General features: G+C 47.9%; 2 protein-coding genes across 3 annotated transcripts; one reads left to right on the forward strand and one right to left on the reverse strand.

Moving 5' to 3' along the window:
- Positions 1–6,115: 6,115 nt before the first annotated feature.
- Positions 6,116–8,536, reverse strand: TIMM10B (translocase of inner mitochondrial membrane 10B). Its single transcript, XM_069554199.1, has 3 exons — positions 8,425–8,536; positions 8,135–8,230; positions 6,116–7,951 (listed from the first exon to the last, which is right to left on the reverse strand). The coding sequence occupies exons 1-3, from the start codon at positions 8,464–8,466 to the stop codon at positions 7,739–7,741; spliced, it is 351 nt and encodes a 116-aa protein (XP_069410300.1). The 5' UTR covers positions 8,467–8,536; the 3' UTR covers positions 6,116–7,738.
- ARFIP2 (ARF interacting protein 2) lies at positions 7,824–13,704 on the forward strand. Of its 2 annotated transcripts, XM_069554195.1 has the most exons (8): positions 7,824–8,762; positions 9,562–9,702; positions 9,958–10,054; positions 11,026–11,144; positions 11,306–11,527; positions 12,053–12,210; positions 12,358–12,532; positions 12,979–13,704. In XM_069554195.1, exons 2-8 carry the CDS (start codon positions 9,604–9,606, stop codon positions 13,132–13,134), a joined length of 1,026 nt encoding a protein of 341 aa, XP_069410296.1. In that variant the 5' UTR covers positions 7,824–8,762; positions 9,562–9,603; the 3' UTR covers positions 13,135–13,704. The 2 variants fall into 2 exon arrangements, with proteins under 2 accessions (XP_069410296.1, XP_069410297.1); XM_069554196.1 differs by lacking the exon at positions 11,306–11,527 and having other exon boundaries at positions 8,623–8,762.
- The last annotated feature ends 593 nt before the right edge of the window (positions 13,705–14,297 follow it).

Genomic DNA, 14,297 nt, shown 5'->3' on the forward strand with positions numbered 1-14,297 from the left:
TCTGTCATATTCAGTCCTGGGGCTTATACATGGTGTGTACACCGTGGGGTGGGAAATCTTGGGCACCGTGTTAACATTCTGTCTACTACACGTATGCTGTAATAATAAAAAGACACCCTCCCCCCAAATACAAGGGCTTAAACAGGATAGAAGTTTATTTTTCTCTCATAGAACTGTCCAAGTATAAGTACTCCAGGGCTTAAATGGCAGCCTTTGAGTTGTTCTGCCTTCTTCAAGGAAGTGGTCCTTGTCTTCAAAGTCCAGGAGAGTTCACCAGCATGTGTGTTGAGCCCCACCCCAAGTAGTGAAAAGGGGGAAAGAGCAGGAGAAGGCATGCCCTTACCCTTAAGAGCACAATCTACCACTGCACACATCATTCGTCACACAGACACTCCTAACTGCAAGGAAAGCTACAGAATTTGATCTTTATTTTCAGCAACCATCTAGCTGGGTTAAAGTCAGGGGTTCAATTAATAAAAGAAGAAGTGGACAATGGATGCTGGGGACAACTAGAGGCTGTAGCACAGTGAACACTCTTCTTCCAGATGTCCCCAAGGCCTGCTCCCTCATTTCAAGTTTTGGCTTCAAGAGACCTCATTAGTGAGTTCTTCTCTGACAACCTAGCATAAAATAGCAACAGTATCCCCATCATCCTTGTCCTTCTTACTATGCATTAATTTTCTCCATAGTACTTATTACCATCTCATATCAGTACATACTTAGTTGCTTATTGTCTGTTTCCCCTGACTAGAAGTCTAAGCTCCATGGTGACAGATTCTGATTGCTCTCTGGTCTCTCTAGCGCTAGACACCATGAGTAGGTGGCCAGAAAATATTTGTGGAACGAATGCATAAATGTACAGCAATCTTCATTAGTGAGAAAGAGGTCAGACTCTGGAAGTCAAACTGGACTGAAAACTTGACTCCACCAATGACTAGTTGTGAGATATTTTTCTGCAGTTTCATTTTTCTATGTGTAAAATGAAGATAATAATAGTACTTACTTTACAGTGTTGTTGTGAGAATTAAATGAGTTGTTACATAAAATGCTTGCAGTCCATGGGGTCACTAAGAGTTGGACACGACTGAGCGACTTCACTTTCACTTTTCACTTTCATGCATTGAAGGAAATGGCAACCCACTCCAGTGTTCTTGCCTGGAGAATCCCAGGGACGGGGGAGCCTGGTGGGCTGCCGTCTATGGGGTCGCAAAGTCGGACACGACTGAAGTGACTTAGCAGCAGCAGCAGCACAGCCCGGTAGATAATAAGCATGTGATATAACTGAGTTGTGCAAACTATGTATTTTTGTCGTTGTTTATGGCACTCTACCAACTGCTGTGGACATAATGGTGAATGAGACATAAAAAGGTTCAGTAAAGACCATATGAGGAGAGGATGGGTTGCAATTTTAAATAGGGTAATTAGTAAAAGGTGGCATCTAAACAGGAAAGGTGGAAAACAGGGCAGCACTTGCCCCTGTCTATTGCCTGGTTAGTTCTAATTTATCTTTCAAGTCTCAGCTTCAGAATCACTTTCCCAGGGAAGTTCTTCACCCCACACACAGTTAAGTTAGTACTACTGTCTGTTCTCACTGCAATGCATATTTCTTCTTCATGACATACATCACAGTTGTGATTACTTGTTCTATATTGACTTTCACCATACCTACATTAAGTCCCAAGAAAATGACTGCATCTTTCTCATTCACCTCTGTATCTTCAGGGCTTAACAATGTTGGTAAAAGCAGTCACTCAAGTATTTGTGAATTATTATAAATATATGGAAGAGTGTGGGGCATACCCAGAAAAACAGAGTCCAGAGTTAGCAGGATGTGTCTGAACACTACAAGTAAATTGATTCTTTTATAACCAAGGATAAGAGAGTCAAAAGCTGGCTGAAGATGAGGCCAGAGCCCATCAGAGTAAGCTTCAGTTGTGAGAAGGAGTCTGAAGGTCATGGAAGGTGTAAGTAGATGAACCATGGTTAAATTTCTATTTTACAAGAATCACTCTTGTTTAGTATGGAAAGTGGATTGGCAGTACCTCCCAGCAGCCATTCTTTTCTTTCTTAGTAACAGAACCTCAAAGTTAAAAAAAAAAACACCTTTATTTATTTATGTATTTTTATGGCTGCACTGGGTCTTTGTTGCTGCACTCAGGTCTTCTGTAGTTGCGGTGGGCCGGAGCTACTCTCTAGTTGCAGTACACAGGCCTCTCATTGCAGTGATTTCTCTTGTTGTGGAGCATGGGCTCCAGGTGCCCAGGCTTCAGTAGTTGTGGCATGCAGGCTTAGTTATCCTGTGGCATGTGGCATATCCCCAGACCAGGGGTCAAACTCGTATCCCCTGCATTGCCAGGCAGATTCTTCATCACTGAGCCACCAGGGAAGCCCCAGAACCTCCCACTTTTAACTGGGTAAATGACTAGTAAGATTAAAGATAACATTTCCCAGCCTCCCACATAATAAGCTATGAATAGTTTGCTGCAGAGGTTTTTGGGTGTTGACTTATCTCATTAAGGAAGGAAGATTCAAAAAGTGAAATTTTGAATGAAAAAAACTTCAAAATCATTGGCAAAATGTCAAATGCAGATTCATTGCTGTCCCTTTTGATTAAAAGCCTTTCTCTTATTATATAGTTGATTGAGCTAGGAAGAGACTGAAAGATACTCATTCCACAAATATTTATCAAGCACTTTTATGTGCCAGGCATGGTGATAAGGATACAATGGTGAGCAATACAGACAAGGACTCTGACCTCATGGGGTTAATAATTACCAAGTGTACAAGCACTACAAGCCAAAAGCAGAAGCATTTATGGGAGCTGGAGTCTGGGATGAGTTATTTGAGGAAAGTATTTGAACTAAGTACTCAAGAATGAGTAGAAATGAGGTGGGTAAAGGGGGAAAGCACTGCAAGTCAGGAAACAACAGGTACAGAGGAATCAGGTATAACAGGTTAGAGGAATGAAAGGCCAGAGTGATTAGGACACACAGAGAGTGGTGTGTGGTTCATTTCAATTCAATTCGGCGAACAGTATTAACTGCCCAGTGTTTGACAGTTACTGACAACATTAAGCTGAGATAGGCAGGGGCTGGATCATGCAGGGCCTTGTAGGTCACGTACAGAATGTGTGTTTACTCTAAAAATGGGGAGCTATTGCAAGGTCTTAAGCATCAGTTTGTGTCTTCTGGCTAGTGCATGGAGAATAGATTGGAGGGCTGCAAAAGTGAGTATGAGAAGCAGGAAATTGCAATAATACTGGTGAGAGATTGTGATGATGAAGAGAAGCAGACAGAATCAAAGGATTTTTAGAAATTTAATCAGATAGGATTTTGGCAGTTGAGTGAAGGGATGAGTGAAGTTTCTAGTTTCTGCAACTGGTTGAGTACTAGGCCTAGGAGGAAAAATTTATCACACACCATGTTGAATTGGGATGTTTTTGAAACACCTAAGTGGAGACATCAATCAAGTAGCTCAGAGGAGAGATCTGAGTCATCAGTAACTAGGGCTCAGCATGAGGATGAAACAATCCCAGAAAAACTAGAATGAGAAAGAACAGGACCTAGAGAAACTTCTAGATTTAATGGTTGGAGGCAGGTAATCCTACAAAGGAGGCTAAGAAACTGTGGCCTGAGGTAGTAGTAAAACCATGAGTGGAATCACAGACACCAGTGGAGTGTTGATGAGGAACTAGTCAATAGTACCAGATGCCACTGAGAAATGAAGTAAGCTGGGGAAATAGCCACTGGATTCAGGGATATGAACGTCACTTGGTGAGCTCACCAACTGTTTCAACAAAGGTTGCTATGCTGTGCTCAGTCGTGTCCTACTCTTTGCAACCCTACTCTTTGCAATGGATTATAGGCCACCAGGCTCCTCTGTCTATGGGGTTTCCCAGGCAAGAATACTGGAGTGGGTTGCCATTTTCTTCTCCTCAATAAAGGTTACAGAAGTCAAAATAGAGTGGGAGGAGGAGTGGGAATGGAGAGGACCTAAGTATTAATATCCAACTGTTCTGAGAAGTTCAGCTGTAAAGTGGAAAAAAGTACATGGTACCTAGGAGATAGAGGGGTCTGTTTAACGGGAGCCTTCAGCATATTTAGATGCTTATGATAAGAATTTAGTAAAGTGGGGAGAAGTCAGAGGTCTCCAAAGAAGGAAGGACTAGGATTCAGGGCCCAGGCATTGGCACTGGCCTTTGAGAGGGATGCCTGTCCTGTTTAGATGGGAGGGAAGGAAGAGAATGGTGCAGATGGAGATGGGTGACCAAGTTATGAGTTGCGAGTTGTTATCAGAGCTCCTAATTGATAGCTTCCATTTTTGCCTGTGAAGTAAATATATAAGGTTACTTGCAGAAAGGGAACAGAATGGTGAGGATAAGAGGCTTAAGAATATTGGTTTGAAGTAGTCACTGCAGGGAACAGGAGAGATGACTAGAAAAATCTAGTGGGATTACAGGGGCAGAGGCTCCATTTGAAGTTAGCCATGGGCTTCCCTGGTGGCTCAGACAGTAAAGAATCCACCTGCAATGTGGGAGACCTGGGTTCAATCCCTGGGTTGGAAAGATGCCCTGGAGGAGGGTATGGCAACCCACACCAGTATTCTTGCCTGGAGAATCCCCATGAACAGAGGAGTCTGGCAGGCCACCGTCCATGAGGTCACAAAGGGTTGGATGCGACTGAGTGACTACGTACACGCAGCACACATGGATTCATAGTGATAAAAATTTGCTCTATAGTGATTTCCTTGGGCAGTTTTTTTTTTAAGACTCATTCTTTTGACCTGAACATTATCTCTGCAGTTTGTTCCCAGTCTCTGTGTCTGCTCTTTAGTATGAAGACAGAATCCCCTATAGGTGGTAGGTAGCACAGCTGGGGTTGGTGTTTATAGGCAGGGGGTGGGGTGGGGGAGCCCCTTCCCACAGCTTTTCATTTGGCTGAGCTGGGTCCCAGTTGCGGCCCGCAGAATCTTGGATCTTCACTGCACTATGTGGGATATTTCAGTTGAGGCATGCAAACTCTCAGTTGTGGCATGTGGGATCCAGCTCTCCAACCAGGGATTGAACCCGGGCTCCCTGAATCAGCAACATCAAGTCCTAGCCACCAGACCACCAGAGAAGTCCCCCTTGGTCAGTTTTTAGATGTCCAAAGGCAGGCACAAATGTTTCATTTTTATCAAAGTCCAACAAAGAGATGAAAGGAAATTCAGCCTATTCCAAAAGAATGACTAGAATGGAAAAAAGAAATGGTAAAGGAATAGTTCATTAAACAAAGTGGAAGGAATAGTCAGTGAATAAGACGCAATATTGTTTTGAGATGGAGCAGTTTAGGGTGGTGACAATGGCCAGCATATAACTAAGGGTGGCTAAGAGCAGAAATCACTGGAGATTGGGCCAAGGAACTGAGACAGAAACACCGAATGGACTGTCTGTGTAACATTTAAAAGTATCAAGGGACGGATAGGAAACGAAGGTCTAACTAGAGGAAAGTAGGAGAGTGGCAGTTATTAAGGATAAGTTCTAATAGAGGGTGATACATTTGAATAGGCCCAAAGGAATCAGACTTGACAAATGAGCAGGCAGTTAAGTTCTAAAGCCACAATGGCAAGAATAACCCTGTCTCAAGTATGTTTGTGATAAAATGATAAAGCTTGATCAACGTTTATCATTGTGTTGTGCTTGAAATGTCACATTGCTCTCATTATGCCAATGGCTAACACCTTTTATGCCAAAACCTGAGGGAGACTTCAGTGACAATAGAAGATGGATAGTAGGAATAAGGTTCTTTTCATAAGTACTGAACATATTTATACACAGAAGAGACTGAAAAGTTAAGGAACTAATTGGTGGATCAGATTGAGAAACACTTATTTTTCCATGCCTAGGGAAAGGATGACTGCAGATGAGCAAACAAATACAAACTTCGGAAGTTCGAAGAATATAGACTTCGTAATTCCTTGGTTGTCTAGTAGTTATGGTCAGGGGTTCACTGCTTGGTTAGGGAACTAAGAACCCAGGGAAGGGCAAAAAAAGAACACAGGCGTTAAGAGTCAGATCTGTGTTGTTAACCCTTCTCCAGCAATTATGTGACTCAATTATGTGACATGGGAACACAGATAATTCACATCAGAAGTTTATTGCAAGGATATACATAAATGTTGATGTGGAAGAATCTTTCAACCATTACCACAGTATTCCAGGTCCCTGTTCCCGTCTTTGGGACTTGGGAAATTCACAAGCGGTTTCATCTGCATTTATACTTCCAAGAGACTTTACTGGGCAAACATGAGGCCACTCAATAGGAAAGTTCCCGGTCAACAACTTTTTTGTTAAGAAAGGTTCTTAATAAACCTGTACAAGATTTGTTCTGATAAAGAGAGCTACTTTTCTTCACAGGTAACTGTGTATAAGGTGGGCTTCTGGTACATACTGAATTCTTGCTTCCTCACCTGTTGAGTGAGGGTAATACCTACATCAGAACCTATACAAAATGGGTACTCAAAAGATATTTTGAAAGGCAGCCTGGTGGAGTAAAGAAAACATGGATTTGAAAGTCAGATCTGAAAAATAAATAAATAAATAAATAAAGTCAGATCTGCATTTTTAACATCCTGATATGTACAGGGGTGAAAATATCTGCTTCGTGGGTGGTTGTACTTAAAAAAAAAAAAAGGTTACCGTGGGAGCCAGTGTCTAAGAACTACTTCCATTTAAAAAATAAAACATGGTCACCTGATACGGAGAAACAGAAGAAAAGTTAAAACAGCCAGAATGACACAAAAAGGACACAAGAATGGCAAGAAAACTCAGTGATGGAGAGATAGGCCATTCAGATAGTTGAATACAGAAGTAAATTCCACGGAGGGCAATAATAAGGAGAGAACAGAGGGGCTGGAATTAGAAATCACAGAACAGGCACAGTGGCAATACCTAGGGGTAGAGGAAGAGATAGAGTTAGGAGATTATAGGCAAGAAGTGAGACATAAGGTAACATTTAAGAAGTCCTGAAGATTTTACTTTCTTCCCTTTTCTTTTCATAATCATCACCACCTACTTCTCCCTTAGGTTTTTATCCCTCAAGTCTGAGTGTATTGCAGAATATGGTTCCACAAGTTTTCCCCTTTCTGACTGCTCCTGAAGACAAGAACACAGATTTTCTTTATTTAAAGATTTAACTGCTCATCCTAAGAAGACAGAAAATATTAATTAAGTGAGTAACATCTTGAGGAAGTCGTTGATATTCCAGAACACCCCTGAATTCTTACAAGGTTTCACCTCTGACGCTTCTGACTTCCCAGGAGGTAATGCCTAAAAGCCCTGTGGATTCTTATCTGTTTTCCAAGATATCTCCAAGTGAGCCATTCAGTCAGACAGATTTAAGGATAGCTAGATAGAGTTCCCATTTTCTTTCATCGGGGCAACCAACTTGTTGCTATTACCAATCTTAAAATTTTACCCTCAGACCTTACTTTAACCAGATGCCTGGTTATAGGCTTTCCTTCTAATACAGAAAGCAACTTCTATGCTTCCAGGGCTGAAGCACTAACTGACAGAATAATAAAGATGGTGCCAACAATGTGGGCAAAACTTCCTTGCCCAGAATATAAACCAAACAGAGGAAAAGTGGGTTTATTAGCTCCAGGAAAAGGAGCAACAGTACCCAGCTCTCGGACAACTCCTCACTTGCTATACACAGGCTGCACCCAGCCCTAGGTCCACTGGCTCCTTTAATTTGAGGGTTCATCCAGCGCCTCCTTTCCCGAGGTTTGCGGATGGCGAGCTGCCGGAGGGTGAGGTTTCCAGTTGCTCAGCAGCAGCACGTGGCACAGCTGAGGCAGCCTCGTAGTCTGCCATGCGGCGCTGTACCAGGGCAGGCATGAGCTGCACGTAAGTGGCCATGAGGCGGTGATTAGAATGGATCAGCTTCCCGGCACAGCTGTGCAGACATGCCTCCTGGAAGACAGGATGGAAGCAGAAGTCAAAGGAGTCCTGTCAGGTCCTGCCGCAACTCCTGCCTAGGGGCGAGGGTCATAGAAAGGCCGGGGCCAGAGGTAGGGGAAGTGGCGGAAGAGAGAAGCAGTCTACTGTTAACTCTGAGGATAGAGGGTAATTCCCCTACTCAGTTCCCCACCTAACCTCCTCAGCATCCAGAGCTCGGTGGTGCAGGCTGGGCACGCAGCGCTGGAAGCAGAGTTCCGTCATCCGATTGTAGACCAAAAGGAAGTCCCGCAGCTGAGAGGAAGGGGGACAAGGAACTCAGCGAAGAGGAGCCACATCTTAAGGCCGAGCCGCCCGAGCTTTCCCAGGATCGCGCCCCACGGCCCGACGTTCCCAGCCCTCAGATGCTTGGCTATTTGGGGTTCCCGCTATGCAGACAAGGATGCTAGTTGAACGCATGGCCCTAAAGCGACTTAGCTCCCACTCACGTTTCTCAATTGCTGCTGCTGCTGCTGCTGTTGCTGCTCCATCACGCCACCAGCGTGAGCTGTAGGTCATTTCCTTTTCAGCTTCTCGGTAACGCCCCGGAAGTGACGTATCGTAGCCCCCAGGGACAGAAGGGTTGGCTCCAGGATCGCCCCGCCCCAGATGTCAACATCACTTCCGCCCTCATAATCTGCGACGTGGCCGGCTTCTTCTGCCCGGGTGGGGACGTCACTTCCGCCGAGTCCCTGACCTGCTGCTAGGATCGCGACGGGAACTGGAGCCGGAGGTCCCCGCGCGGCCCGGGCCTGGCGCCCTGAGGGGAAGAGCGGCCCGGCCCGAGGTGAGAGGGACATGCATGGGCGAGGGCAAGTTGAATGCACGAACCTGAGAGGGCAAGATGCCTCTGAACCCTGGGGAAGGATGAGGACACACCTGATGCCCAGGTGCATGGGGGGGAGGGCGGAGACTCACACACCTGGGGAAACTAAACTGACTTTGGAAGGGATCACCTACCTATGTCCTGGGAAAAAAGAGGTTTTTTCCAGAGGTCGAGAACTTAGACCAACTGATATAACTAAGGCCTGGGGGGCAGGGCCCGAGGAAGAGGAGGTGCATGGGATGGAGGAGGGGGAGACCACCTGCTGGAAAGGGGAAGAAACACGAAAGGAGTGTGAATAGCCAAACAGTGGTGAACATACCTGAATGGGAGTAGACACCGGAGCTCGGGGAAAGGGGTTAATCTCCTGATGGGGAGAAACACCTGCATGGGGATGAGCTTCTTGAGAACACAGACTTTATCTCTCTTGTTCGCTGCTGTATCTCCATTGTCTCAGATAGTGTGTGACACAGTAGGCACTCATTAAATGTCTGTGGAGTGATTGAGTACGTGAATAACCCGCGGAGTTATGGTAGGGTGAGGGGTTCATGGGGACATGACCTCAGGTCAGACGCACCTGAGGCCTAGGTTTGCCTGTGTACAAATATGCACCTTGGACGGGAGAAATACACAGAGTTCAGGGAAGAGTGGTGGCCAAACCCCAGAACTCTGAAGCCCTGGGACAACCTCTGAAATGGTAGGGGAGACTTTCCTCTTTGGATTACTGGCCAGTTTCCAGAGCTGTCTGTGTTGGGCTTTGCAGGGCGCTGGGGTGAAGACCTTGACTCCAGTCCCTTCGCTCGCCATGACGGACGGGATCCTAGGAAAGGCAGCCACAATGGAGATCCCCATCCATGGGAACGGTGAAGCTGGGCAGCTTCCTGAGGATGATGGGCTGGAGCAGGTGCTTCTGTTTGATTCTTCATATTGTTTCAGTTGAGGAATCCCAGCTCATAAACCCTCAACTCTCACCTCCGTTCCAGTAGCCTTCCCCTAACTTACCTAACTCCCTTCAATCTTTTTACAAATTTTTGTTCTGATTCTGTGCAGACTTCCCTTGTGTGCTCTCTCTATGATGCTTCAATCCAAGCTTGTTTTCACCCCCAAAATGCTTCAGCTGCCCCTATGTTCCTGAAGCCTCCTCTTCTCTGGCCTATAGGACCTCCAGCAGGTGATGGTGTCAGGACCCAACCTCAATGAAACCAGCATTGTGTCTGGTGGCTATGGGGGCTCTGGTGATGGACTCATCCCCACAGGTATGAATGATCAGAACAGGACAGGGTGCTTGAGTGGAGATGGGGAGACGGATGGTTCCAGGGAGCATCAAAAGTTCAAAGTTCAAAGTGAAGTCGCTAAGTCATGTCTGACTCTTTGAGACCCCGTGGATTGTAGCCTGCCAGGCTCCTCTGTCCATGGGATTTTCCAAGCTTGAATACTGGAGTGGGTTGCCATTTCCTTCTCCAGGGGATCTTCCTGACCCAGGGATTGAACCCAGGTCTCCCACACTGCAGGCAGACTCTTTACCGTCTGAGCCACTAGGGAAGCCCTAGACTATGGAAGCATAGACTATGTCTAAGAAGGCTTGCATTTTGTTTGGAGATCCTTGGAACCTCTGCTAGTATGAGCCTTATGGAATCTCAGCCCAAAGCCAGCTCCCAGAGTTGTCCTTCTGCTCCCACTTGCAGTTTAGCCCCACTTGTACCTTTCCCTGCTGTCACTGCCTAAGACAAGCAAAGAACTCTGTTTCACAGCTCTCCTTCCCCAAACCTGCTCTAGAGCCTGAAACTGATTTGGAACTTTGTGAGGCTTCTCAGAGTTTTAATTTGACTCTTAACATTTAGAAGAACAAACAGTTGTGAATCTCACACTGACTAGAATCAACATGGGAATTGTCAACCAGGTTTTCTGTTTGCTGGACTCACCATCCATGATCAGTCACCCCATACTGGGCCTACTTCCTGCTGTTTCCTCTACCCCTGTACACATGCCACTCCCTCTTCCCCCCTTTTCCAACCCTCACTTTAAGAAGAGGCCACTGTATATTGGGATTTGGGTCTCAGGGCACAATGTTGAAGTTTCTCCTAGTGAGTAAGAGAATCTAATTGTCTCTAGCTTCTGCTCCTTTAGGGAAGTCATTTTCATGTGCTGGGAGGGGAGTGGTGGGGGAACCACAGAGGTGTCTGATTGTATCTGAGAGAGACTGGTGTCAGAGAACTTGGTCCTTTAGGGTCTGGCCGCCATCCATCTCACAATGCTACTCCTTCTGGCCCTGGAGATGAGGTGGCTCGGGGCATCGCTGGAGAGAAGTTCGACATCGTCAAGAAATGGGGCATCAATACATATAAGGTGGGATTCAAGCACCTCTCCCTTTCCCCAAACTGGCCTTGGTACCTTTTCCCCATCTTCTAGATCCTAATATCCCAGCTATGGCTGAGGATGCTGGGGTAGGTGCCTTTTGCGGGGGCAGGGTACTAGGGTCTCTGACCTGCTCCCCCACTTCCCATTAGTGCACAAAGCAGCTGTTATCAGAGCGATTTGGCCGAGGCTCCCGGACTGTGGACCTGGAGCTGGAGCTGCAGATTGAGCTGCTGCGTGAGACGAAGCGCAAGTATGAGAGTGTCCTGCAGCTGGGCCGGGCACTGACAGCCCACCTCTACAGCCTGCTGCAGACCCAGCATGCACTGGGGGACGCCTTTGCTGACCTCAGCCAGAAGTCCCCAGAGCTCCAGGTGCCTCGGCCAGGCCAAAGAGGGTGGGGGGACTGGGCCCGGGCCCTCCCAGGCAGTCACCCCTCAGCCTCCCTCCCTCCCTCCCTCCTGCAGCCCAGAGGGAGAACCCCTCCAGGGTGGGCCCAGCCCCGCCCCCAGCAGCACTCACCTGTGGAGGCAGCCTAAGGGTTTGTACAGAGGCCCAGAAGTGGGAGGTGGTGGGGGAGGCGGCACACTAGGTGCCTCACGAGTAACCCTTCTCTGCATTGACGAGAATGCCTTCTGTGCTCAGCCTAATCAGAGCCCCTCCCTTGCCTGCTGCACTAGCTTTCCCTATTCCAGTCCTGTGAACAGACCCCGTACTCCCACATTCCAGCCCCAGGGTGGCCCCACTAACTTTCTGGCTAAGAGAGCCTTGCTGGAGACAGTCCTGAGTTGTTCCGGTGTCATTGGCTGTTTCCTCCTGGGAGAGGAGGGGGAGGAAGGGCCCTTTAGCTCCAGTCAGGTGGTGACTATTACTCAAGGCCTGTCCCTTCCTTCTGCCAGGAGGAATTTGGCTACAATGCAGAGACGCAGAAGCTGCTGTGCAAGAACGGAGAGACATTGCTAGGGGCTGTGAACTTCTTTGTCTCTAGCATCAACACATTGGTAACCAAGACCATGGAAGACACTCTCATGACTGTCAAACAGTATGAGGCTGCCAGGTGTGGGCACTGGCAGGGCCTAGGGTATTGGGAGTTGGCTGGCATGGGTGAAAGTTTGAGCTTTAGGGGAAAAAGAATTGAGAAAAGTAGGAGAGTATGTGTGGAGGGCAAAGGGGTGGAGACCAGCCCATATCACCCCCTCCCCAGGCTGGAATATGATGCCTACCGGACAGACTTAGAGGAGCTGAGCCTAGGCCCCCGGGATGCAGGGACGCGTGGTCGACTCGAGAGTGCCCAGGCCACTTTCCAGGCCCATCGGGACAAATATGAGAAGCTGCGGGGAGATGTGGCCATCAAGCTCAAGTTCCTGGAAGAAAACAAGGTGCTAACCCCACCCCTTTGACCCAGCCCACCTTTCCATCTGTACCACTGACCTTCCCCTCAAACTCCCCATCACTGAATGGGGAAATGCAACCTGGCTAAGGACTGGGAACATCCCCCAGCCCACTCAATCCCTGGACCTTTCCCTATCACCCTCCCTCTGATCCGTGGCCCTTTTCTATTAGAGGATTTGGCTGCTGATCCCAAGAACACAACTGGGAAAAAACCACCCCTTGAGCTTAGGTGCCAGAACCCCTGGCCCAGCCAGTCAAGTTAGGTTTCTTCTATTACAAGGCTTTTATCCCTTGACTCTCTTGGTGGAGTTCAGCCCCCACTCCAAAAGCACCATCAGAGCAGAGTCCATGTGCCCCTGATCTGGGTTCAGGATCATAGCCCCTCAGAAAGGGTGTCTGAGTCCAGTCTCAGTTGACCCTGCTGGACCCCCAGATCAAGGTGATGCACAAGCAGCTGCTGCTCTTCCACAATGCCGTGTCCGCCTACTTTGCTGGGAACCAGAAACAACTGGAGCAGACCCTGCAACAGTTCAACATCAAGCTGCGGCCTCCAGGAGCTGAGAAGCCCTCCTGGCTAGAGGAGCAGTGAGCCACTCCAGCCCAACCTGGCTATCAAGAAGGACATCGGGAGGGGTAGTCCCAGGGTGGGGGAGATTTGGACCTTGCCACCTGCACTCTGGTTTGGGTTCCCTTTCCCTGGCTGGGGCCTGACAGGGGGCCTGCAGGCCCAGCAGCTGCAGCCCTGTCCTTTATCTTCCTGGCCACTGGGCTTCATTCCCAGATCTTTTCCTTTCACTCCACAGCCAAAGGCTATGACAAAACCACCCCCTGGCCAATGGCATCACTCCTCAGGCCTATCCCCAGTTTCTGGGGTGTGCCCCCTGACCAATGGCAGAGCCTCAAAAGGCCCTGTCAGCCAATGGCAGCTCTTCTTGGGCTCCCCTGGGCCAATGATGTTGCCTCCAGTACCCTTTGTCCCTCCTCAATGTGTGCCCATTGCAGAGAAGGGGACTGGGACCAAAAGGGTGGGGATATGGGGAGCCCCATTTTTGGCCGTGCATCTGAGTGGGTCTCCCCTCACCTGCCCACCCAGTTTAATTGTGCTTAGAGCCCTGGAAGATTGGGGCCTAGCACTAGGAATAAACCTTTCATAAAAGCAGGCCCAGTGAGGTCAATTTGTGGGGGATTCTAGGAGGGTGGTCTGGGTGGATAAATGCTCAGTCTAATACATCAAAATCCTGCCATTTCAGGAGAGCTGGGGCCAGATAGCTGAAGTCACAGGTTTCTGGAGAGCCTAGTCCCCTCCCCCAGCCCCAGAAGGAGCCAAAGCTTTATTTGCCCTTTAGGCTTGTGCCAGGAGAGCAATGTATCTTAAAACACAGGGCCCAGAGGGGGTTGGGCCTACCAACCTCCATCATCTGTTCATTCATACAGCAAATATTTACTGTACTGAATGCTTTTATTTGCTGCTGCTAGACCCTGGGGAGACATCAGGGAATAAAACATGGTCCCTGCCCACAGTGCTTACGGCCTAGTGGGGGATAGAGGCAAGTAACCAGGCAACTGCAATACAGTGATAAATACTAGGATACAGAAGTGTGGGGAGCTATGGGAGCACCGAGGATGGGTGCTGGATGGAGCCTAGATGGATGGAGGTGGGGGTGTCAACTTGAAAGGTGAGAACTGAGGGTAACTAAATGACCAGGTAAAGAGTAAGGGGAAGAGCATCTTAGGCAAAGGCGTCAGTGGATG

The sequence above is a fragment of the Ovis canadensis genome, chromosome 15 (genome assembly GCF_042477335.2).
Source record: "Ovis canadensis isolate MfBH-ARS-UI-01 breed Bighorn chromosome 15, ARS-UI_OviCan_v2, whole genome shotgun sequence".
NCBI classification, from domain to species: Eukaryota; Metazoa; Chordata; class Mammalia; order Artiodactyla; family Bovidae; genus Ovis; species Ovis canadensis.

What these genes read in the sequence shown, in the direction of transcription:
- TIMM10B (XM_069554199.1), bottom strand. Translation starts at nt 8,466, where the DNA reads ATGGAGCAGCAACAGCAGCAGCAGCAGCAGCAATTGAGAAAC. An exon ending in AGCAGCAGCAATTGAGAAAC is followed by an intron (nt 8,231 to 8,424) that starts GTGAGTGGGAGC and finishes CCTTCCTCTCAG; the next exon opens with CTGCGGGACTTCCTTTTGGT. An exon ending in GAGCTCTGGATGCTGAGGAG is followed by an intron (nt 7,952 to 8,134) that starts GTTAGGTGGGGA and finishes CCTGTCTTCCAG; the next exon opens with GAGGCATGTCTGCACAGCTG.
- ARFIP2 (XM_069554195.1), top strand. Translation starts at nt 9,604, where the DNA reads ATGACGGACGGGATCCTAGGAAAGGCAGCCACAATGGAGATCCCCATC. An exon ending in AGAAGTCCCCAGAGCTCCAG is followed by an intron (nt 11,528 to 12,052) that starts GTGCCTCGGCCA and finishes TCCTTCTGCCAG; the next exon opens with GAGGAATTTGGCTACAATGC. An exon ending in AGTTCCTGGAAGAAAACAAG is followed by an intron (nt 12,533 to 12,978) that starts GTGCTAACCCCA and finishes CTGGACCCCCAG; the next exon opens with ATCAAGGTGATGCACAAGCA.